The sequence below is a fragment of the Trichoplusia ni genome, chromosome 6 (genome assembly GCF_003590095.1).
Source record: "Trichoplusia ni isolate ovarian cell line Hi5 chromosome 6, tn1, whole genome shotgun sequence".
Lineage (NCBI taxonomy): Eukaryota > Metazoa > Arthropoda > Insecta > Lepidoptera > Noctuidae > Trichoplusia > Trichoplusia ni.
In genome coordinates, this window is record NC_039483.1 from 5,336,623 (window position 1) to 5,363,677 (window position 27,055).

At 34.7% G+C, this 27,055-nt stretch overlaps 1 protein-coding gene across 1 annotated transcript; it reads left to right on the top strand.

Annotated features, from left to right (window-relative positions):
• The first annotated feature begins 8,036 nt into the window (after positions 1–8,036).
• Positions 8,037–26,091, top strand: LOC113495087 (facilitated trehalose transporter Tret1-like). Its single transcript, XM_026873682.1, has 7 exons — positions 8,037–8,412; positions 15,183–15,362; positions 15,650–15,732; positions 23,301–23,378; positions 24,445–24,605; positions 24,705–24,880; positions 24,967–26,091. Coding segments are annotated over exons 1-7 (1,614 nt in total). The 5' UTR covers positions 8,037–8,411; the 3' UTR covers positions 25,902–26,091.
• Positions 26,092–27,055: the final 964 nt, after the last annotated feature.

Sequence of the window (27,055 nt, forward strand, 5' to 3'; positions counted from 1 at the left end):
ATATAAAACACCTTATTTCCTTGGCGCCACGAATGCAGATAGCGTGCAATAGATAATTAGGGGTCAAGGCTTGGCGGCCCGTTAGACTAAACATACAGACAAACAATTACGTAACGTGATAGCTGCACGTACTTTGATCACACCATCGTTGTGATATGTGTGATATTAGCCTGTTTAAGACACGGGAGCACTGATGACGCAGTCGAAGGACCTATATCCCTCTTCGAGGCTATATCCTTTTTTATTTTAGATGAAATGATGAATGATGAATGCATGAAATGACGAATGGAAACGGTGAATTTTAAATATTATTATTATTTACGGGAAATTGTCAAATTACTTCTCCCGCCTTCGATTGAGCGGTATGGACTATCCTATTTTTACTGACTGAAACCTACCTACTGAAGTGGTAGTTTGATGTGGAATTCAATGAAAACGAAGTTTTATTTTATTATTCAATTTTTTTTCCAAGTAGTAAGATATGTACAAACACGTAAACACTTTGTTCCAAGTATAAAAATACCAATATTTAAATTTTTCTAGGCTTAACACAGGCAGCAATGGAATACAGAACTAACGAGGGCGTCTTCTAAGACTCAAGATCATTTTGCCAACAACAACAAACAATGAAAGAAAATATCACGTCTGAAGCATTATTATTTCGCTCAAGATAATTATCTGCTATTGCATGACATAGGTATAAACATTGGTACAGTTTACATCATTCGAACAAAAAAGACCACACACCCATTTTAGGCTTGATATGCCTGAGCAAAAAAAGTTATTAAAATTTATAGGTCAATATTTTTAAAACAATTAATTTTAATTTTTATCTCCCTAATTACAATGTCAAGTCAATTTAAGATTTGTTCCTGCCTATATGCTAATAAAGCATCCACACGTTACGTTCATGCCACAAGATAATTCGATATTTATTTTAGCAATCGCTAAATATTTATGAAAATTAATTAATTTTGGACTTCGAAGATAAGTTTTTTTTCAATTCGCAAGCTGATAAAAAATCGATAATTTGCAGATAAACTTCTGTATCAAAGTTTAATTAAATATAACATTTGTTTTAATAAACATAACTATCACTATTACAAAACATTCGTAAAGGAGATTAGAAAGTCATGAGATACGAAAAACAAGTAATACAAACATTGATATATTGATAACATCTGAGTAATAAAATTTATTTGATGCATTCTAGTAGGTTTCCCACTTCACGATCTGCAACCACCATCAATCTTGCCTGCGAGTGGCGAGTAGAGCATCTCTCCACCCGATCAGTAAACAGATCAAGACGGAGAAGGACGTCCTCACTTATGAGAAATGAGGGGAGAAATTTAGGATTCTTCAAGAAGAATTCCAAATAGAAAAGCTTACCAGAGTCGCGCAGAGCATGCCTGGACCCGGAGTTTTCTATTCGGCGAGAGTCAGATATATCCCCACTCCTTTTTAAGTGGTTGAAGTCATTCGTATTTTACAAAAGCCAAAAAAAGGTTTTCCCATGTAGATTGAACACTGATCACCCCCCCCCCCATGGGTAACTAAGTCTTTGAAGTCTGGTGAAGCAGTCATACCATTGCCTCAAGCTACATACAACAATGTATTATAAAGCGCAATTGCCAAGCAACGACCAAATGCGAGAGACGTGGTACGGCGGTTCAGGTTTAGCCCTTAAAAGTCTCACAAAACCCACTTCCTCATCTGAGAAGGTAGGTGTTCATGAAAACGCCGCGAGTTACCAAAAAAGGACTAACTGCTGTTAAAAAATAAAATATCAAAACTCACCCTGTCATGCAGTTCTCAGTTCATTATGATTTTTGCCTCTTTTACAACCCGCTTTTGATCCAATCAGCTGTTAACACCATTAATTTTCAATTCTTTATTGCGTACCATAATTTATACATGTACTTTATACATAATTTAGTAACAATTATGGACCCTGTCCGGCACGGCATATAACAATAGTAGGAGAGAGGAGGAGTCTTTATATCTATGAGACTCTAGAGACATTACGCCCTATTTTTATAACGGCGTACGTGCGCGTCCACATGCATTCAGTCATTAACGCCATGCGTGAACATGAACTTATCAATTGAAAACAATATATTATTTTAATTATTGCTACATTGTAATATTTTATAAATATACACCTAGGTCGTTGTGCTTTTCTTGCAAAGACATTTGGGTGATTTGATTAGTGCTATTGACTGATGGTCTAGTGGTGGGTTCAATACTCTGTGGGTGTAATTTGGCTAAACCAATCGTGTGAAAGCTATGTTGTTATTATAATAGAAAAAAAATCAAGCTACTAGTCCAAACCTGATGAAATTATTATGATAACAAATGACAGATATTTTACGATAAATGAAAATTGAATCATCAAATTCGGTCCATCCAGTCCGAAGTTATGAGGTAACAAACATAAAAAATACAACGAATTGATAACCACCTTTTTGAAGTCGGTCAAAAAGTCAAAGGATTTAAGTAAAGAAACAGAAAATATATGTTTATACCAAAACAAATTTAGTCCTTATTTTTGAACAAACACATTTGTTTCCCTCAGTAAAAGCTACTTTATTTAATTTCGTTGCTGCAAAGGCAACCGAATTTCATTTTATATTAAGATTAATATAAGCGAGTGCTTTTAGGATATTAATATTAGATATATTTGTGTGTATGTGAAAATAGCTTTAGGGTTACCTTCACGAGATAATCGGAGTTAAGTAAAAAATCATAAAATGAGATTGTAGTTTTTTTTAATAATAAAATAACATTAGTTTTCAGCCATCTTCTATATCCCATCTCTATATATTTTTGAAGTGAAAACTTCTTTAGCGGAGCCGAGCACTTTTTCTGTATGGGTAAAAACATCTAAACTCGTGGCAGGGTCACGTGATGCTGATCGAAAAAGCGTAAGACGAAAACTTATTTAGAGCAATACTGCATACTACAATGATGTTAATTTAAATAAAGTAAAAGTTAAAAATTGTATAGCATGCCCAAGAATGAGTTTGAGAAATCATAAAGTCATGTAAGTCTAAAGTCGTTCAACACACACAAAGACAACATTCTTAATTGTTTTTAGTACTTCTATTGAGGAAACGAAAATAATTAAGTCTAAGACATAAAAAGGTTTTATTTTTCACAGTGGGTAAAAAAAACTCGAATCATTGCTTCAATCACATGTTTAAATATGTATGTTATGTTATCCAATTATGTTATCTAATCCAATTATAATTATCTAGAAATGCCACTGATAATTGTAACTACATAAATAACAGTTTCATTGCGAATCAGTCTTATTGACACTGTCCTGTCATTCATGCGTTCATTGGGCAAAGTTTAACAGATATAGGTATTAATCATCTCTTCGTGATCGATGTTATGTTGTTAATTGATTTTGTGGTCATATTTAATAGGGAACACACTTTTTTTATTAAAAATTACTCCTCAACTAATGTCCTAAGGAATTTAATTCTTATATCGCGAGGGATTTTATAAACATTCAAGTCACATGCACAAAGACAACCATGCTTAAGAAGCAATATCTAATACCCAATCGAGGGTCGGACTTGAGACATGTTGGACACAGTGGTCTACTTACGCTGTTTATAATTATACTCTGCAGGGCTCGTTTCTTTTTCAACCGACTTCAGAGAAATTCAAATCGTATTTTGAAGACGAACTAATAATGTTCAACGCAAACAAACCCGCTCAAATTTTGACTGCATGGTTGAACCATAGAAATAAAAGTCGTACATAACTCACCCTTAATAAAAAAAAAAACTATCTAAATTAAAATCACTCAATCCCTTCGGGAGCTATCACTAGCCACCACAGACAGGCTGACAAACTTGCAGCACCCTCTCTTATTACACCAGGGGTTAAAAACAATTGAATTAAGCATCCTAAATTGAGGATAGTGTAATAAGCGCAGTACCCGGCCATTAATAAATCTGAATCTCGTAATTACAATAGTAATGTGTCTTGTCGGCTGTAAGCTGCTTAACTCTGACTGATGGCAACTCATTACGAGATACAGCTTAGCTTGTTCAAACAGGTGACTGAGACAGGTGTCAGAGTTAACGAATAAAGTAATTTGAACTCTATTCTCAATCGAAATGAGTATTGTTTTAATGTAACGGTAAACGGTTTACGAATGATCAACCATCTACGCAATAATTTCGCAGAAGCAGCTTTAGTTTTTGTTGTAATAGGTTATTTGACAAAAAAGTAACTGTTTATTCTGTCAGACAGATTTCCAAAAAATATTTCATACGTATTTTTTAAAAATGAAGGGAATACAGAGATTTAAAACCTCGTGTGACGTCACTTACCAGTGCTTTTTACTAGCAATTTATGTTTTTAGCCCCCACTACCAACTTAAGTGCTTTTTATTTTCCTTACTTATATTTTTGGAAGTCTGTCTGACGGACTAAACAGATGTTCATATTTAGCAATAAAGGAGCCTGTCACCACCTTTTAAAGCAATACTTCCTGATGTCCTTCTTACTCAACTCTTGTAATATTATTTTATCTAACGCTCCCCCGGGCTCATAAGTTAGACCGCAACGTGTGTGTGTATTTGTGGGTTTTAAGCTCTGGTTCTTAGACATGTTCCTTCAAAATGAATCCTGCCATTTCAAGATCTCACGAACTCTTTTTTGAAAAGGGAAATTTGTGAGGGATGTTTCTGGCAATTTTGAATTTATAATTTCACCTTGTAACTCGTAATTTGAAGCCCTATGATATTAGTTTGATTTGATTAGTTCTTGACGTATGCAGTTTTTTTTCACTATACCAATAAGGAATACCAAAAACTATCACAAAAAACTGGTTCTCCAGACACTTCAAGCCGAAACACATCACTGGCTTATCACCAGCAATATTCATAATAAACAATTGACCATCAAACCGCAAACCGTACTTTAGTTACCCTTACACTATAATGAACCTTATCTCCTAGCTGACACAGCTAGAAACTTAAAAATATCCCTTGCTTATCGCGTCAAAACACTGTTAGATAAAAAAAAAGTTTTTTGTCTGGCCCCGATAATGGCGCGGCGGCCCATTTGCCGAGTCCTGCTACCTTAGATAAGTGGAAATGGCGCGGGGGAATCACAAACCGTGGCCCTTCTCTATTTTGACGCATAACGTGTGAAAATTCCTGGAAAATTTGTTCGGCACCGTGTTTTGTTTCGAGGGTTGTCATTTGTTTCGGTTCGTGTGGGTGTGCACGTAGTGTTGTTTTGAACTTTATGATTCCAATTTTAGACTCGGATTCTGAAGGATCTTTTACGTTTTTGGAAACAAAAGATTTTAACGAATAATGTCTATAGCCCGAATAAAGTCAGGTCAAGGTTAATAATAAAGAGACGTAATGAAATTGAATCAGAGTCGAGCAGATGAGATTAATAATGAGAAGAGGCAGATAATTAAGCGAAATTGGTAAGATTTATAATTGTTTATACTGAAGAGATAAAATGTACAGTTATAGGCACTTATTGGAGGTCCACACAATATTTATAATTAAACTATCAATTGATTTCGGTGACCTGTTTTACGACTTTGTCCTTTAATTGTTTATAAATTTAAGGTTGATACTGGTTGATAAATTTTGTTTAAATGACAAATTTTTTAAAATTTATATTTTGCGAGTTCAGTATGGCCTGGTGAGCTTTGGGGTTTTTGTTAGGCGAGGGAATCCTCATGGACACCCAGGGAGGAAGCGGGCAGTGTCAGACTCCTACTGACTAATACTGAACCGCCGTGATACGTCTCCCGCATTTAATCAGTGCGCGGCAATGCATCATGCCCATATACCTATTTGTTGGAACCTACCACAAAACAACGTTGGTGCATAGAATGCTCTCAAATACATTCGTTTGTTAATAACTAAACTAATTAGTAGAATAAATTGCGACTCAAAAACGCCCTTTTGATACTTCGCGAGAATCAAAGAATCCCGTTTTAAAAATAAGCAGTGCGTCTTTAAAATCTGTGGTGTTTTACTATAAAATGCTGGTATAATTTCTTCTTTGAAAAAATTGTTTAAATTGGTTCGGTATATTGTGTTGTATCAGTTCCCTTCTCAGTTTCACCTCACCAATGAAAATCATGAATCATTAATTTCACCAATGAATTAAAGTACTTAAGAATTTGATTTCTCCTAATATAACTATTTTGTTTTTTACTCGGTACTAAACCAGTCTCTTAATATTGTGTTACCTAAATATATAACATAGAATATATAAATATACTTGTTATTATAATATAAAAATCACGTCGTCGATAGCGGAGTTTATCTCGCGTTTATGGGCGTTTAGCGTTAAGACAGATAGGCGCGAGGTTACGGGACGGGCCGGGGGTATCGGGCCAGGGGTAGTCAAGCGGACGAGATTTATATATTGTTTATATTTTAACTTGTATATTTCTTGGACGGTTATTAGTTGTTTCAGTTTTGCTTCGCCATTGAAACTACAAGTAGCACACTTCATTTTTTTTAATGACGGCCGTCTTATGGACTTTCGTACTTGTGGCGCTGGAGGTTTCTCAAACAAACGAATCAACCAGTTCAGAACAAGACTACTTATCTTATGCGGAGATCAAACCCGCGACACCGCGGTAACCTGAATCACTCGCTTTCATCCGTGAACTCAGAAATTTTAGGCAAGATTTCAAGAATTGTAAAAGAACCAGACATGAGAGACTGCCCAAGTAAGCCGGCAGATATTACCAATTAATAAGATATTCTCTCCTCATTTTTCCAATTCCTATAATTAAAATGTAGACTTAAAGACCTCCACCGTTCGTCGGACCTTATAAAATTCATAGCCATTATTAGCATTGTCTAGCAAAAACGTCTACTGAACGTAAGATTTGTAGATCTCCATGAAGATAATATATCTCGTGTTATCCGATAACACACAAGACAAACTGTAATTATAACGAAAGTTTCAATTTGTTTTGTACACAAGAACGTTATAATAACCAACAAAGAACAAACAATTTATACATTTAACCCATTTAACGGTTCTAAAGATAACAATTATTCTACCTCTCCTTAATTAACTAATTAATTTACCTTAACTTATTGAAGCGAAATCAGCGAAGTATTACAAAGAGGAAATTTGCAAGTTATTAAGGGGCCATTTTACCAGGAAACGTGGTAATAAGAACGAGGTTACTCGGGAACGAGATCAAAATTGTCAAAATTAAATGTGGCAGGCAAAACATCATCTTTTTAAGCAGGCACATTCTAGTTTTAATGAAGCGATAGTCTATAAATTAAATGGGGTTTACTAAAAGTTCCTTTTAAACGGGGTTTGTGATAAAACTGCCTTAGTGTTATTTTGATTAAATAATACTAAACATTGAATAATTATTCTGTCAACCTGCCTTAATTCAAGATATTGAGTTGTGAAGTGGCCAGGACAAATACTGTATTCTTTTGAATCTGTCCGAGAAATGTATTCCAACAGCTTTTGAAAAGATTTACGGCGAAAATGATATGGAATTGGAAATCGATGGTTCAACTGATCGCGGTTACCGGCTTTCGTGGCATCCATCCTTTAATGAAAGCTAACGGCACCACAACGGTATTGTAAATCAATTTGTTATTACAAAAGGTTTTCGTATATTTTTGGTTAGAAAGCACCTGTTGCGAACGAAAATAGAACGATAAATTATTATTATAAATTGGTTTAAACGATTTATAATGAACCTGCGTCCCAACTGTTTTTGGATTATATTGGGATAAATTTTGGAGATAAAGTAAATACATTGGTCGTTAAGATACTTGACGTGATTTCTTGTTGAGGATTTTTAAAGTTCTATATTATTTGAGATTACTTAGTACAATCAGATAGGCAATGTGACAAAATATAGAGCAGATAAAATATAGAGAGTTTTCCAAAATTTTGCGAAATTTGCAGTGAAAATGACTATACATTTATACCGTAATTATTGAACCAAGTAATGAAAGAGAAACGCTTGAAATTTAAATATTTTTTGATTTGAAAACTGATACCTACATAAAATCTCCTAACTGAAGATTGAATAACTATCTAAATCTATCTAAACTAAGTTTATGATTTTTTTAAATTATAGTCATGACAGATTCGTTGTACAAATAAAAAAGTGAAAAATAAAACAAAACACTGAATACCATAGTATACAGTCACCACCGAAGGAGTTGTCAAATAATACCGTCCCGCGACCCACGTTTGTTCATCCCTGGGTCTGTTTTATTATTTTTGACGTATCCGACGTCCGGCCTTATCAAGATTGTGTTATTGAGTACTCAGTCGCCGATGCAACCACTCTGACAGTTTATTTTCTATTGTGAACTTTTATAAATAATTAAGTGCAGTTGTCGCTGAGTGTACCCTTGGAAACAAAGTAGGTGTTCTTTTGTTTTTTCTTTCAAGTCGTAACTGATATTACGTTCGAATTTTTTTAATAGTTTTTGTGACGTCGTATTATTTGTATTTGGAACGTGAAGTTATTTTAAGGTCCAGTTTCACCATACTCTGTTTGTTAAATCATAATCGGTCATTTACTAATGGATTGTTAATAGTTAACGGTCTGTTATGTCGTCATGTGTCCCACGGCAAAAATTTAACAAGGCATTAGTAAATCTGCCATTTAACTGAATGACGTGCAAGTCATTCGCTCTTATTTTAAGCAACCAGATTGAAGTGCTCGCTTCCGACGTGTATTTATATGGAATTGGACGACATTTTACATAGTCGTATAATACGTCGTTTGAAATGAAATGTCAAGGTATCTAGGTGTTGTTTACGTTTTGATTAGTTGTGTTCGGTTTGTTGCGGTGTAATTTTTTCGCGATTTTTTGAAATAAAAAAATGTCGAAGAAGACACGTGGACCGAATTTTACCACACACGAAAAAGAACTCCTGATAGAATTAATTTCACGGCATAAGGATATCGTGGAAAATAAAAAAACGGATGCCGTGACCAGTGCAACGAAAAATGAAGGGTGGAAGAAACTGGCAGAAGAATTTAATTGTTTAAGTTCTTTTCACGTGCGTCACGTTGAGCAATTAAAAACCTGCTGGGACAACATCAAACGCACCACACGGAAAGACAAAGCCGCTGCCAAAAAAAATATTTTTTTAACTGGTAGGTGACACAGCTATTTGTTTTAAAACATGAACTAGCTAGGCCTGAAAACAAGAAGAACACAATATGCTACAGCTAGGCACATCCAATGCTTGTACGGTATAGCCGAGTGGTTAAGGTCATCACGCCAAACCCACTGTGCGCCGCGTGTCGTGGGTTCGATTCCCGCGTAGTACAAGCATTATTTTGAGTGATTCACAAATGCTTGTTCTGAGTCTGGGTGTCTTTTTGCATGTGAATTGTATGTTTGTGAAACCCAACGACACAGGGATTAAATTCCTTAGAGCAATAGTCGTTTTTAAAAAGAAAAGTGTATAGATTTATTCCGAGAAGTCGTGCTAAGTATTGTGTTTCTTTGCAGGAGGAGGCAAGCCTGACATTCCACCACCAGGACCACTTCAAGGACAAGTGGAAATGTTACTTGGCCCAACTTTGGATGGACTTGATAATCCTTATGACTCTGATATACATTTCTCAGATCAGGAACTTCGTAATTCAAATACTGAAATTGAAGTTCTTAATAAAAAAGTATATTTATGTGTTATATTTTTATAGTAACTTTAATTAACATAATATTATACGAGGTAATTTTTTTATTTATTTACCAGGATGATATCGAGTCTGGGGTCGTTCTGGGATCACAGACAGTACTCAATGCCAATGCGCCTTCTTCACCAATATTTAAAGATTCCAGTATGTCTCAGAAAAACAAAGGCATTATTCCAACTGAGGTGGGTAAAAATATTTATGTAGGTACTGGCAGACAAGTGGCTTTTATGGCCATTATAATTATGAAATAATTAATTACAATAATGTTTCTATTTTTTTTTTAGAAAGTGGAAAATAAAAAGTGGAGCAGTTGGACTCCAAGAGATTTGAAAACTAAAGTGTCGACTACACTTTCCGGCAATAAAGAACTTTCGACATCAACATGGCTGCACCGAAGAAGGCCAAAGACTTCTTTGCAGGACAAAGTCCTGCAAAGCAAATTATTACTTATTGAGAACATGTTGAAAAATACCCAAAAAGAAGCTGCCCTAAAGGAAGAAATTTTACGAGAACAGTTAAAACCAGAAAAAATTAGAACGGAGAAATTGGAAATGGAACTTGAAATGTTAAAAAAAAATATATGATTTTCGACTTTTTATTTTATTTTACAAACGAATTTAATTAAACTAATACACCACATTATGTTTTTATTCTTTAGTTACATTTATGAATCATGTTTTTATTTGTACTTAAGATTTTTTCATTTGTACTTAAGGTACTAACTGTTTTCGGTCTATAAAATTTAATGCAGTTAAAATAAAGACATCATAACAACTAATAATTATAAATCAATTATGAGATGCATTTAAATGTAAACTTTTAAAGTAATTATTTATTAGCTCTCTTCGCTTAGGATTTATATCTCTCATAACTCCATTATTTCTTTGTTCCCTGATATGGCCCTGACGGAACAAATCTTCCCATGGCATAATTAACTCAAGTTCAGGATCATCTGGTGGTAACTCTTCCTTTCCCTTTATTGCAATATTGTGCAGTATTCCCGTTGCAACAATAACAGCAAGACATTTTTTCACTTGTATCTGCATCCCCAAGGCAAGTACAGGGAATCTTCGTTTCCACACCCCAAACATGCGTTCAACAGGATTTCTGCTTCTGATTTGAGCCTCATTATATAGTATATCCTCTGGGGTTTGTGGATTGTCCAGTGGCATCATGATATAAGGCCGATTCATGTACCCACTATCAGCCAATAATACAGCATCCCTATACTTGCCGCTTTCGAACAAAGCATTCCTGTAGGAAGCGTTCCAAATAGTTTGGTCTTGGCTACTGCCAGGCCATCTTGCCACCAAATCTAAAATTTCTAAATTTGCACTGCAAATCGCTTGCACATTTATGGACATGTAGCCTTTCCGGTTCCTAAAATATTCTGCATTTACCCCACCAGGGGAACGAATCCGTACATGTGTACAATCTAGAGCACCCAAAGCTTTTGGAAATTTTGCAATATTATAAAAATTCAACTGAGTTTTCCTTATCTCTTCCACTGTGTCTGGGAACTTGATACAATTGCGGCTTAATGAGGCTATTGCAGCAGTGACTCTGTGTATGATTCTGTGAGATGACGATTTACTTATACCGCAATAATCACCAACTGATATTTGTTGGGAGCCAGTCGCATAGTATCTCAAAGTCAAAAGAAGCTGATTTATGGGTGAAATTGATTCGTTTCTGAAACAAAATAAATGATTAATTTTATAAAACATTCATGTATTGAATAAGCCTTATAAATCTTACCTGTATTATGTAAATAAATAAATAAATAAATAAATAAATGCGGACAACATCACATACATTGTTCTGAACCCAAAGTAAGTTGCTGAAGCACTTGTGTTATGGAATTCAGATACAACGAAGGTACCACAAACACCCAGACCCGAGACAATGCAGAAAATGTGAATTTTTACATTGACCCGACCGGGGATCGAACCCGGGACCTCAGAGCTAGCGACACCTTGAAACCGGTGCGTACGCCACTCGACCACGGATGTCGTCAAATCGGTATGTAAATCTGTGTTCGTAAAGTTATAAGGTTGTAGGTGGATATAATCAAAATATCACACATGATAAGATGGGTTGTATAAGTGCATAAAAATACTACTCAATGATTTCTTGCATTTCATAACGTACATGATGGTCTTAATTAATTAATAGACGACTTACCGATCTGATGGATATTCTAATTTATCTTCGATCAACTGGAGAATATCAAGGGTCATATCTTTTGATAAACGAAACCTGGTACAAAAATCGACATCATCGTATTCTTCGAAATAGCAATGACGATCTTTAAAAATTCTGGGACGTCGTACAATTCCATCTAAGCAATCTAAATTTTCTAAAATGTTATTTGCAAAAATAAAATTATATGCAGCGTCCATTTTGACGTGACTTTGACAATCTGTTAGTGTCTAACAGACGTCTTGACCGGTGATTAGATTTAATGCCTTGTTAAGCGAAGTTAACAGACGTTTAGTCGTGGTGGGACACTCGATAACTTTAACAGTCCGTTATCTGTCTTAACAGACCGTTAAATATTTAACAGAGTATGGTGAAACTGGACCTTAATGTCGTTACTGGCAGTTATGTGTACCGTTTTCGTATGGATATAAAAAATTGTCATTCCTTTACCCATGGTTATCAAAACATAAACATATATACATACATACTCTTTATTATCTATACATGCTTGTTTTGCCGTGATTCTGAGGGTGACCTGAGATTATGTTAGTGATAGCTTAATGTATGTATATTACTTCTCTCGATAATGTTTAACATTCAATTAATGAGAAGACATGTCTGATGCGACGATTTTGATCCACTAAAGAGGATGAATTTATTAAAATAGTTAGATTATTTAAATAAAGGCTGGACCAAACATGATATATAAGGTAAACATACCTAACATAATACCCATTAAGTAGCATGTAGGGTAGACGGACCCTAAATGCTACTTAATGGGTATTATGACAATTTTTATTCAGTTTTCGTCTTGTACTTTAATGGAACTTACGCGTGACGTCATTGTGTATTAATTGTACGATATCGAAACGTCACAAGCCCGTCTCCTAAATTTGAAAACAGTTTATCTTTGTCAATTTTGTTGTTCAGAAAAAAGCAAAAATATCTAATATTTTTAGATTTTGATTTTGTATAACCAGCTATTGTCCCTAATGCTAGAAAAAGTTTAGAAATATGTAAACCTTTTTTGGACTCAAAAGAGCGACGTCTTTTTGGAGGTTATTTCATCGATTATTGCTTTGCCTTGATCTAATATTGGCGCATGTTGACAAATGCGTATTAAATAATTAACAAATTTAGTTATAATGATTAAAGTCGACTCTAAGAATAAGACTAGTTTAATATTTTTAAACAAAGGCTAATAGGCCAAGGGCAATCAACGGTCTCACAAATATGAATCATTAATCATCTAAATTGATAGCCCAAATGTAGAATTTCAAATATGAATAATGTGCTTTTATTTAATACTAGCTGTTGCCCGCGACTTCGTCCGCGTAGTCAGAGTTTTCCCCGTTTTTTCTACATTTTCCATTGTATCTTCGCTCCTATTAGTCGCAGGGTGATGTTATATAGCCCATAGCCTTCCGTAATAAATGGTCTATTCAACACAAAAGAATTTTTCAAATCGAACCAGTAGTTCCTGAGATTAGCGCGTTCAAACAAACAATCAAACAAATAAACTCTTCAGCTTTATATATTAGTATATACCTATAGACCAAGCAACGGAATTTTGACCGATTACTTGTCTAGATATTATTAAATCGTTGTAGATTAATTATAAATCATTTTTCTTCCCAGATAAAACACAATTTTACACTCTTTACTTACATTACTACTGAACAGCATTCTAATACAAAAATCTAAAAACTCTTCTCCAGTACAATATAATCTTATAAAGTAGAGGAAGCTTTAGTCCCACAGACACAGAAGATGGATAGAGGCGGATAATCTAATAAATGCCGTGTAATGTAAAGTGAGTTTGGCGTTGCCACTTCTATACTTTCAAAAGCCTGTTTACTTATCCATGTAAGTAATTTAAAATTAGTTTCTAGTAATCGCAAGTTAATTTACAAAAAAAAATTATTTAATTTCAAATCAATATATTATATGCAAAAAAAAACGGAAATATTTATTATGGATTTGCAGTTTTAAATCTTTTCTGATGGCTCTCCAAGATGGGTAAATTAGAATAAGTACGTACGAACTAAGTTTGCAATCATAATAATCTTTACGTAACTAATTACACAACTCTGACACTTTGTTTTGGTATAAAGTTGATAAAAAAACCTATTAAATGACGTTTTTGTGTGAACTTGAACCACTTGGTCTAAACGTAATTGAAAAACAAAACGCTTTTAATACTACTCTTGTTTTGAGTTTGGGTTTTACTATCATTTATTATAAGTTATATTCAAAACACTGAAATTCACCCGCATGAAAAATAATCTTTTAAAGAATTGCTAAGAATGAGAAGATTATTGCAGTTGTATAAGAGTGATGACAGACTATAATACTAGAACAATATCTCGCTCCCTCAATCGATGAAATCAAATGTTTATAAGCCATAAAAGAATAAGTCGAATAAAAGAGATTTTCTATTTTATAGGTTAAAGTTTCGAGGTTTAGTTTAACTTGAAGTAATGCCTCCTAAATTACTTGATGCATGTTTTTATGTATTGGCAGTTTTCGCTCGGATAGACGATTGCCAATTTCATATGAAATCTGAGATCAAAAATGTATGTTTATATGTATGTTTTGATAATTTTTTTTGTTGTTTATCCGTCAGCTAATGGGGAGGTTTATTATTTCTTTTCACTATAAATTCCTTTCTATAATATTCAGTTTAATCTGCCAGTTGTTCTCAACTTTTTGCCTGTTATGATAAGTGCGCGAGCTCTATCGTGGCTTACGTCTATCTTAATTGCAACGTGGCCGCATTCAGTGGTTCTGGCTAGCTCCAATTTGCGGCGTCTCATGTGGTTCCAGCAAATAGTTTACAAGAATTTCTCCAGAATGCTGTCCATGTCTCGTATCTTGCTTAAATCCATGGCATTAGTAGTTTTAGTGTAGTTAATTTAGAAGTATGGAAGTATTAGTAGTATCTGCAGGTTATTAACACTGTGGAGCCGTTGGATTGAGAATCTTCTTGCGATGATTCTGAGACATGTTTTAACAAAATAAACCAGTTATTTCAAAATCAGCTCTTTTCAAAAGAGGGTTCTTGTAATCTTGACCACCATGCTCCTAAACGGGTGTACCGATTTGAAATCGATATTATTGACGGTTTTTTTTAATCAATGTCTTTATTTTGTTTAAATCTTTATACTGTTTTTTTACCTTTACAAAGATTTTACTAAATAGTTGAGCTATGGAAGGTCATTGACAGGATACTACACTTAATTTTGTTCCTAACCTTTTTCCATTTATTTTGACAGTGGATGAACAAAGCTCATCAACACTTGACGCGGAAGCCGCTGCAAACCGAAATGGGGATACTACAGATGACGCAGAAAACAGAAATGGCAACACAAAGATACTGCGACGGATGGACACAGTGCCAGATATTAAGAGAGATACATCTGGAATCACCACACAATATATTGCTACCGGGATAGGTGAGAACTCAATCTTCCATACATAAAAATGAATTACTGTTCGTTAGTCTCGCTAAAACTCGAGAACGGCTGAACCCAATTGGCTTTTTTTAGTCTTGAAATATTTGCGAAAGTCTAGGGAAGTTGCGTCAAAGACAAAAAAAAATACAACGAAATCTGGGACTACGCGGGTGAAACCGCGGGAAACGGCTAGTTTTTTATATTTTTTAAAATTAACAAGTGGCGAGTCCAGTGTTAAATCCCTACACGTAAAATTGTTCTAATATTTTAAATTGCCCTTTTTGCAGTGAATCTTGGTGCTTTTGCCGCTGGTGTCTGCGTAGCTTGGTCATCATCAGCGCTGCCATTACTGACGACGGGATCCTTAGAGGTAAGGCTTACAAACATATTCTTCTCAAAAACTACATAAAAAACCAAGTCATTTATTATTCATCAACATTCAAACAAAGAAAAAAGAGCAACAGTTTACGTAAAAAACACAGTAAAAGTCTTAAAAACACACGTAAACACTAAACCGATTTTATCCCAAATGAATCTTCCAACTCGAGTTTCGGAAAGTTTCAAGTTCGCCTGTTTCCTCAGACTCATGTAAAGGGGTTATCCCGCTAAATTTATACGCATGTGCTAGCTTGGTGGGGCGTGGAAACCTCATAAATAATGTTTTCATTAGCGGCCACCGGTAAATTAGGCTACGGTTAGGCGCGACCGCTGGGAGTTTGGGCAAACGGGCGGTTTGAACGCTGCGGTTGAAACTGAGTGACTTGACATATTGAGAAATGCCATGAAAACATTGATGACAATATCATCATCAGTAGAAGTCTTGACGAAGATTATTTATAACTGCTCATAGGCCTTCTTTGCTTAGGCTTAATATGAGTGATATATTTACATTCATAGTGTAACTTAGACATTATAACTTGACCTAACAATTTAAGTGTGTGAGAAATTTTACGCCTGGGAATTAGTTCGTTAAAACCATAACCAGAATTATACTAGTTTAAATATAAAAATTGCGAATAATAACACCACACGGAGCTTATTCGATTTTCTGAACATTAATTATGACTCCTTTTCGGCGAATTAAGCTTGACTTATTAACATAAAAATAAATTTAACAAACGGTAAAACATTTGGCAAAAGGGAATAGTAACTATCATGCCTTACCAATTCTGTCAGTGAGCCATTAATTAAGTAAAACGTTAATTAGCGGTTCCATCGTAAATCTTAGTAGGGGGGCTACCACCACCTCATAAAGGAAGGCAACCGCTGTTGTGGAAACGAGACGGAAGATTGTCCTACGCATAAAGCTGTCTCTTTCTTCCACAAGTCTTGCTTTTAGATGATATTAGGCTCCCAGTTACAACGGCTGATAATTTGAATCGTAATTACTCTAATGACCGCTTTGAATATATTCGACGGATATTTAAAGTCTTCAGGTTTTTCAAATAATATAAAAGGCCTGTTTAAATTAAATTTTCCATTAATTTGTTGAGCATTGATTAAGATTCTCTTACTTTTCTAATGTGAGTTAAGAGGAAAGTGGATGTTTTTATTGCATTTGTTTTAAACTGGGATCGTTTCTTTTTTCTTACGAAAAAAATGATTTAAATCTTTGATCCACAGTTCTTTGACTACTGAAATTTCTTTTAATCTATTACTCAATGCCTGTAGACCAAGTAAATTTTATCACCCAGAATAAGGACCAGAACACAACAGCAGAAAGAAATACAAAACCCAGGACATTTACTTTATACAAATGAGTAATTGGCTTAGTTAAGCAAATGTTGGAGACGTCAAATAAGACGGTATTTCGTACGCAATGAAATCTTCCCTTCATTTGGATGACGGCAAACTCGTCAACTCAATTATGTAGATTTTATGGAACTTGTAATCAAAGAACAAAAGTTTGGATCGAATTGAATACAAGGTTGCTACTTATTTTCGCCAAGGGGTTTCTGCCAGGAATTGTTGAAGAAAATCTTAATGACGATTAAAAAGAAAAATATGCTAATGCGTTTCGTAGATTTTCTTTTGCTTGTACCTTCTGATTTTAAGGCGTGTTCTTAGGAGAAGATATCAGAATATATTTTTAATATAATAAAGAGCAAAATTTTAAATCCTATGTGACGAAGTAAGCTTAAATTCAACCAGTTTGGGTAGCTTTACATGATCTTTTTGTGTTTTAGTTAAAAATCATTTAAAATTGTCAATTTGCAATTAAGCTGATGTATTTATCGAAAGTATTTTATTTGTATTGAAGCTTTTTCTAAAACGCAAGCAATTCACATTATAAATTGAAGTGTCCTTTACAATATTTTACGTTTACTCACTCAATTATTTATCGGGATCACCGGACTAGTTTCAAATCCTTAATCATGTATTTAATTAGTAATTTACACACACAAAAAAAATTGTACAAAAACATATTCTGAGCTGACGCGGAAAATGATTCAACTATCATTTCGGTACTTATATCTACTTTCAGAAACATTTCAAAAACTTTCCCTAACCATTTTATCTGGAAATCGCTGGTGTGTTTCCGACACAAAACTAGCTTTATTGTAATTTCCTACTGAAACTTGTAACTTTATGAATCTTAGCGTCTCTTAGTAACCGCCAGGTAAAATTTAATTCCAAATATATTTTTTACCGCTTTCGGTTAGAATTTTCCTCGTTCCTTCGTTTTTATTTTAGAAATGTTACAGAATTTTTAGTTTTCTTGGAAAAGGTTCGTTGTTATATTTCTACTACCTAGATTATTACTCCTTGTTTCTTAGCTATGCATAGCAATGAATGTAATTTTCTTTACTAATAAACGAAACATTGCTTTGGAAAATATTTCTTTAGCTTTGTTAAAAATGAGGAAAAAAAATATTTTCAATATCAACAATCATAATAATAATTCACGAAACGCAATCTAGTTCCCAGTTGTAGATACGAAAATCAACCTTAAGACCTTCTGAATAAGGTGCTGATGTGATCAATTGCATGTATAAATTATTACAACCTTATTTCTAAATTATCTGACCTTATTACCACAGACGTGTCTAGAGCAGATAACGGAATGACAATTTATTTCTTTGATACAATACTAATTTATAATAAAGTAATATTATAATTATCGATATAGTATGAGGAAAGTTTCGTATTGATATCGGCGGCAACATCAAACGAGAGTTGATGACCAGACAGTTTAAGTATATCTTGAACTTTAAATGATAGGAATAAAAAAGAAACAATACTTATTTTTTTAGTAACTTTTATTAATTTCTATATTTTAATAAATAGTATTGAAAGTTCCACTTACATCTGGTCAGTTTTTTTTAATTATAAACTTTATTTTTAATCCTCTTTTAGGACTGACTATTGTGTTAACTATTGATCTAGGGTAATAATACAGGCGGTTCACAGTATGGAAGACACAATATTAGGAGAGTTGGAAAATAAGTACCGAATAGATTTCTAAAACGATAATAAAACGAATTATTTTATGAGTCCTGTCTAATAGGAAACTGGTCGAAAAGAAATCCCCAATTTCATCAAACCTTTTTTCATGACAAAGAAAGAAAAAGTATCGAAACGGCCAGTTTGGAAATTAAAACAATAGAACTGAGATATAAAAAAAGATCACTATTTAAATTAAGGAATGCTGAACGACAAAATAAATGTAAATACACTGATTGTATCACAGATTTTGGTACAAGGCTTAAAAGAAACGATTTTTCTTTATACTTACATTTGTGCGTACATTTATTTATAAATCTTAATATGTGTTCACCCATTTCGTGTACTTCGAGTGACATATTAAGAAAAACCTAGCAATATCTGTAACCTTTTTACTTGCATTCGAATTTGCATGCTCTGTGCAACTAGAACGTATTAAAATGATTCATCAATTTTCGTATCTCACCTATAAACGCCATTCACTTGCGGTAATTGCATATTCAACAAAGTCCATAGTTTGTGTTGTGATTAAATTCCTGAACAATCTCTAATGATTGTCCTTAGTTGCCTGTTACTTGCCTAAACGCAGTGGAAACTTTAAGTACACGAACTTTGACGAAGTTTGCCGAACTCCTACGAACAGCTGACATGACAGTTCGCCGCATGCGGCGAAACGGTGAAACCATGACTTATGAAGTTATAATATTGCAACTTTGTACACAATTTATTTTGCGAATACATAACTTTTATTTCTTTAGCCTCAGAGTTCATTTTTGCTTTTTCTGGCTGTCAAGTTACATTTGTTTATTGTTTTAACCCTCGAAATGCGCAATGCAGGTGAGTTCGTTATGTGTATGCAGTTGTTATTCTTCAATTTTACGGATTATTGGGTTAACTCGAACGTTTGGGAGTCTGGTACGATATCAAATTAACGTTGGACATGCAATATAGATTCTTAATAGTTCAAATTGAGCCTGAAAACCGATTATTTATTTTGTTTGAAAATTGCTTGTAGCTAAATAAGGTTTATAAGAAATTACATTTGGAATAACCGACCAGATTAATTGCCATAAAATTTAATCTTAGTATCTATTCCAAAGGTAATTATTATTTTTAATCATCAAAATAGTAAACAGCGAGTTCATAAATTACTTATAAATTAGACAAGAAAAATGGCTCAAAATTGTCTCAGTAGTTTGCGAGATATGAATGCAAACCTCATAGCTGAAATGAAGACGATGTGACTCTAAGTTACCACTTGTTTTGCTGGCACCAAAAACTTCAAGTAAAGTCATTCAAAAGTAATTGATGTTGACACAAATTGCTCTTTCTTAGACTAGAGTTTGCGATGTTATCCGTTTCGTTACCATCGTTCTGGAGAACGGAACACTATTTTAGAGATAGCACAAATAACTTTGATACTATCTAGTTTTAACTTGGAGAATTGTTCTCACAATTGATTCGAATGTTTATGTACTTTGTTAGTTGTTGCAGTGTGGAACTTGATTAAGGCGAAACTTTACTATTGTTCTAATGGATTTAGATATTTGTGTTCTTTTTAGAGTTCAGTTTCGAAGGGGTGAAAACTATATTCTCTTACTAAAGCTCCGTTGTCTGTTCGGATGAATAGCGAAACTGATGAATTTTTAGTTATTTATAATAGATAATTAAATGAAATCTAAGGTTGAAGAACGTTAGTACAGTCGTTTGTGAACATTTTTTTTCTGTAGCTGTTTTTGTATGGAATCCTTAGAGCCGCGAATTCGACTAGCATTTGATCAGTTTTGTCCTTTTTAGAGGTCTCGTTAAGCTCACACACCACTTGAATTTGAAATACTAAAAAATACGTGTACAAGTGTATTAAAAAAATATACTAAATCAGATATACAGTTTTCTTTTAATTCATATGATTAGTATACCAGCAGCTTATGCAATAAGACAGCTGCAATAACTTCAAAGAAAAAAATCTCAACACCCTCTTAGGTACAAGATCTCCCAACGAACAACCAAAGTCCGAGGAATCGTAATTTACTTATAATATTTTCTTTTTCCCTTACTGTAACATAGGGTACACCCTACCTACAAAGAATAAATTAACCTTTCTTATTAACGTTTCTTATCTAATAATCTTCTCATTTACAAGTGAATATGGCCGCCCTAGTCTTAAGTTCTGCTTACACGGAGCAATGCAAGTCGTCGAAGCGACTTTTGTCTGTCTTTATTTTGTCGTGACGCTTTTACATACATGCATATCCCAGATTCAGGAAAAGCATTGGTATGAGTGGACCTCACAAGTGCGTATTGTTGCTTTGGAGATTGAACCTATTATTATACTACTTGTCTATACGTGTAGTAAAAAGACTGCTAGTTCTAGAATAGTGCTACTTGTTCTAAGGAAAAATGTAGTCGCTTGGAGATTTAATACTCCTTCATACTTTCTCCAGCGTATGCATCATACGAGCTTGTATTTATCTGTAGTCGCGTAAAGCTTCCTAGTTTTGGAGACGACTACGGTGCGACAGCGACGCAGGTGGCACGCTGTCATGAGCATGCCCTTCATCTTCCACACTCCTTTTCTTTTTTGGCAAGGCGGGGGAATTCTCATGGACACCCACTCCCTCGGGGGAGGAAATGGATAGTGTCAGACTCTTACTGACTAAACCTGAATCGCGGTGCTAAGTCATCCGCGGTTTTGTGTCGTTGTATGGCAATAAGTTGCAATCCTTTATATATATACCCACTACCCCACCCTTGGCCTCTTGAATGCGCTTCACAAGCGGTTCTTGGCGGTTTACATCCTCTCTACATAAAATCAACATCTGGTGCAGAATTCGCGTTCTTTCTAAATCGTTATCGTCTTGTGTCACCTCGTGTATGACTAGCTTTTCATGTTATCAATCTTGTTCGTGATTATTTCCTAATCTTCTGAATATTTTTATACCTTATATAACTTCGAGTAATAAGAAATATTATAATACTGACGTAAGAACCGATCTTTGGTATTAGAAGAAAATTATGTCTAGACATTGCGTCAGACTTTTATAATGAAACAATGGATTTTTATAAGATCTAGATCTAGATGATATTGGGAATACAGTCTAGGTACAAATAAATTAATAGTAATTGATATTAAATCTATACTAATATATAAAGCTTTTTCTGCTAATATATAAAGAGTTTGTTTGTTTGTTTGAACGCGCTAATCTCAGGATCTACTGGTTCGAATTGAAAAAATATTTTTGTGTTGAATAAACCTTTTATCAAGGCAGGGCAAGGCAGGGCAGGCAAGGCTATATAACATCACGCTGCGACTAATAGGAGCGAAAATACAATCGATCACGTTTACGAAGTCGCGGGCAACAGCTAGTAAATAATAATAGTGATGTTACTTGGCTAGTGGTAGGTTTTGTTTGATCTGATTGATAATGAGCTGTCTTGGTTATTCCCAAGCGGAAGGTCAATCTAGTACAATATCAGTTTAGTTAAAATAACCGTACTATTTACACAAACTCCTTAACTGGAAACTTTCAATACTTGTCTTGAAAGCACATCTATACAAACAGCTTCACAGCAATTAGGTAGCTTTGCCAAGAGTGTATCAACATGGAAACTTTACTACCGATGACAGGTGCCTTTACTAATGAACTCCTTAAGCATGTCTATGAGACTTTTGCCGTTGTGGAATGGGAATAGCACAATACACTGTACGTAGCGCCGTCTCGCTTCCACGCTGGCAGAAGTTTGATTTAAAAGATCTTGGTACGAGAGAGAGACGTAAATGCCACCCAAGTTCCTCTGTGAACTAACTTTTGAATATATGATGCTGAAGCAAAGAAACTTGGCGGCGGTTTTGTGTCGTAATTTTGATACTTGGAAGCAGACAGTGTTTTGTTTGTGCGATAATACTGTTTGAATTTAAACGAATGCGCAGTCGAGGGAATGTATGGGCGTAGTTTAGCATAATGATACTTTTTTGTTATTTTATCATAGTATCTTGGGTATTTGCTGTATATCCTTGAGGAAAAATTGTTTTAAGCCCTGAGGCGCTTTATGATGAGGTAGTGACAAAGAGAAGACTTGAATATAGTGTTCAGTAGCATGCTATTTCAAAAGCTCATGTCCAAAAATGGTATGATACCAATCTTGAGGCAATCAAGATAATGACGGTGATATAAAAAATAAGGTTAAAAAATTCGGGATATGGAGACCAGGGACCACATTTTGACGCTCCACAAATAGTGCATAACTTTAACTTTTCATCAGTATTTAATTTGTTTTATAAAAGTCTTATTTAATGATATAGGTCTTTATACTAAAAATGCTAATTACCTACGATTTCTTTTTTGAAACAAATCAAATATACAAAACGTCCTGATTGAGAACAATTCCCTGTTCTCACAAATCTCTCTAATAATCGCAATCAACACGAACAAAACATATCCTTACTTATAATTTCCAAGATTAATGAAGCCAATAAATATACGTATGTTACAGCCTCCGTCGCCGACCCGAGACGTAATTGCCGTAGAAAACTCTACACCAAGTATACTCAGCCCACACAACAAACTTACGGTAAGTTTATATATTACTCTTATAACGAGTCTAGTTAACATTTCCTTGCATTAAAAATGCTTGTTGTTCAGAATGTTTTTCTTAAGTAACAGCTGGTTTTCTTTTTAAGGGGCTTTATTTAACTTGCGGTGTAGGTGTGTTTGAAGTTTTTTTTTCTAATTTTGCTTGTTTTGTTTCTTTTTTTCTATATCTAAGAAGTATCTTTATCTTAAGTAATTTTAAGAAAGGCGTTTAGTATGGATGTGGATGGATATAGGGGAAGAGAACGACCGAAAGAACGATGGATGGAATGTGTAAAAAACGACATGACTGCAAAAAGTGTTTCTTGTGAGATGACGTCAGATAGAGACTTATGGAAGAAGAAGACATGTTGTGCCGTCTAAGTAGAAATTTTGCTTCAATATTGAACTAGAGAGTCAGGAACTAGATAGTAGAAGTTCATTATAAACCAATTTAGTCTTATGGGATGTCATTTAGCCTATCCTTCTATACCTACGAAAAAATATACAACAGCTGTATCTAGAATAGATTAAGTCATTTAATAAGCTTGTTAACATTCTGAGCGATTTTAATTAAGCTCACATTCTAATTCCTAACACGCCAACCTAATTGTCACAAGTAGAACACAAGACTCGCCCATTTCCGACCACATTCTCGCACCGACTACTTAGTAAACCCACACGTTAACCATACCTATGAATAAAGACTGGGTAGTGATTCCCATTATCATATTGTTTGGTTTCGGGTTTAGTTCAACTGGCCACTTGTTTCATGAATTTAAAAGAAAGCTAAATTAGGCTGCGTTTTGTTTTGTTTTAAAAACCTCTTCGTGATACCTGGAATTGAAAGTTTAAATTATTATAATTTGAGAAATTGGAAATCGACAACAAAATTCATCATCATCTTCAGCCCATATTTGCCCACAGCTGGACATCGTCCTCCCCAATTGCACGCCAGCGAGATCTATCTTCGGCTGCACGCTAAAACAGAAATACAAGAATACTGTATTTTATTTCAAGCAATGAACATTGAGAGGAGCTTTACCAATTATAATTTTTACTTTCAGCTGACAGAATCTGAAGCATCATGGGTGGCATCTCTGCTCTGTCTTGGTGCACTCTGGGGCGCGGGGCCAGCTGGCCTCATTTCCGAGTACTTCGGCAGAAAGAAAACTTTACTATACCTGGCATTACCCCTGGTCGTATCCTGGATACTCGTCGCTTCTAGGTTTGTATTCAACCCTAACTAGTACTAGTGCTAGGTACTAACCTTTTTAGTCGATTCGAAACTGTACCGAATCTCATTTGTTATATTTTTTGCTTCCAGTCCGAACGTGTATGGTCTATACGTTGGACGTTTTGTCGGCGGAATGGCGTTGGGAGCGTTCAGTGTTGGTATACCTCCTTACATAGAAGATATAGCTGAGAAACAAATATTGCCAACACTCGCCAACTTTTACCATGTTCACTTCAGCTGTGGAGTTCTTTTTGGATACATTATTGGTAAATAGCCTTTGCATTAAAGTTTTTCTTTAATATTTTCGGAAAAGATGTTCATACACTAATGCTTATGTATTTTCGTTTTTCAGGATTGGTCGAAAACACATCCTGGTTGACAGTTTTATGTGCTAGTGTACCAACAGCCTTTTTCATCGCTTTCATCTTCCTGCCAGAATCTCCTGCCTACCTTATGTCTCAAGGAAAATATCATCAAGCCTTAGCCGCCTTGCGTTATTTCAGAGGAATTGATAATGACATCGACTCAGAAATTAAAGCTTTGAAAGAGCGAATTAGAAATTCCGCAAAAATCAAAGTTACGTTCAAGGAACTTTTTGGAACCAGATCTAATGTTAAGGCTCTCATCGTCTCTTTTGGACTTATGGTGTTCCAACAGATGAGCGGAATATTTCCCGTTCTGTTCTATGCCAAAACTATTTTTGAGAAATTTGCCATTTCATTGAATCCTCCTAGTGCAGCTATAATTTTAGGCTTCTGTTTGGTTTCGTCTACTTACTTTTCTACCATGCTTTTGAAGGTAGTCAGAAGACGAGTACTGCTCATGGTGTCGTTTGCAGCAATGGCTGTTAATTTATCTTGCTTAGGTATCTATTACCACTTGAAAGCATCAAATCTATCACCAAGCAGTACGTGGGTCCCACTCTTCACTTTATGCTTATTCGTGAGTTTCTATGCTTCTGGTGTTGGTCCGATTCCTTGGTTGATGCTACGAGAAATATTTCCCCCGCACATGACTCGAAGAGCGACTGCCTTAACAGCTGGTTTTCATTGGTTTTTGGCTTTCGGTGTAACCAAATTATACCAGAATTTGGTAGACATGGTAAAGCCCGGTTGGACGTTATGGGCTTTTGCCATAACGTGTATCATTGGGATCATATTTGTCTACTTCTTTGTACCGGAGACGAAGGACCGGACGTTGCAAGAGATACAAAATGAGTTTGAAGGAATCCATAAGAAGAGAAAACATAGACATGTAATAGAAGTGGAAAGTGTTTCGGAAGCTTAGATCAAGACTGTTAGGATTTGGAAATTTTGACACTTAGGCATCCAAATCCAAGTAATACGTAAGGTTTGACGCTCATTAATTTATGACATTAGTTAGCACTCACATAATATAGACATAAAATACATCTTCGAGTGAATGTATCGATTATGGAATATGTAAATTATTTATCTAACATACGGGATATGCAAAATGTTAGTTTTAGTTTTTAAATAATAAAATTAGTGTTAGTCGATTATGTATTTATTCTTAACGTAATAAAATTAACTTAAACTATTGATGGTAGTTTTGATATCGAATTACTGAATATCGACCTTTAAAGCTGGTTAAATTAATCAGATGAGAGTAAATGGCCTAAATAAATATGTATGTTATTAAATTGAAAACACCCTTATTCGGAAAAGACATTCGAAACAAAAAAAAAGGTTTAATATAAAATACAGTTCTTGTCACTCTCGCCTACCGTAAGCATGCGCAAAAGATTAATGAACGAGAAAAGAAATACTACTAGGATCATAATATTTAATCTACAATTTACAAATCTTACCTGCTAAACTATCCATAACTTAAATATTTCCTACAAATTGGTCTTTTCCCATGGGCAAACCAACAGCCACAGTATCTCTATCTCCAGAAACCTTTTAGAGCGTGTCATACAATGACAAACAAGGGTTATTTCCTTAGGGGCCGATGCATAAGGAACAATTTCCTTAAGCCATATTAACACTTTAGATATATCCCTTAAGATATACGCTAAGAATATAGCAGTTCATTCAAAATTCCAGGACAAAAGACCACGTACAAAATTGGAATCTCAGTTCTATGAAGAAACTGATTCATCCGCGAAAAATGTATTCTGCGTCAGTTTCACGTAACAGCGTTGCATTTTACTTTTTCCGACTTAAATCGTGAAGTGAATTGCCATTTCAAACGATTTATGAATGGAGGTAGTTTGGTACGTTGTTTTGCGGAGACGTAAATTTTGTTGGTGCTTTTGGTGTTATTTTGTATTACGGTTGATTTAACTTCGTATTTGGTGATAAAGAAGGTTACGATCAAAACTTTTCATCTCCATACCAAAATTTAAAATCCGATTAACTAGAGTCATCAATTTCAGCAGACTCTAGAACTTCTTTTATTTTAACTTTAAGATGACC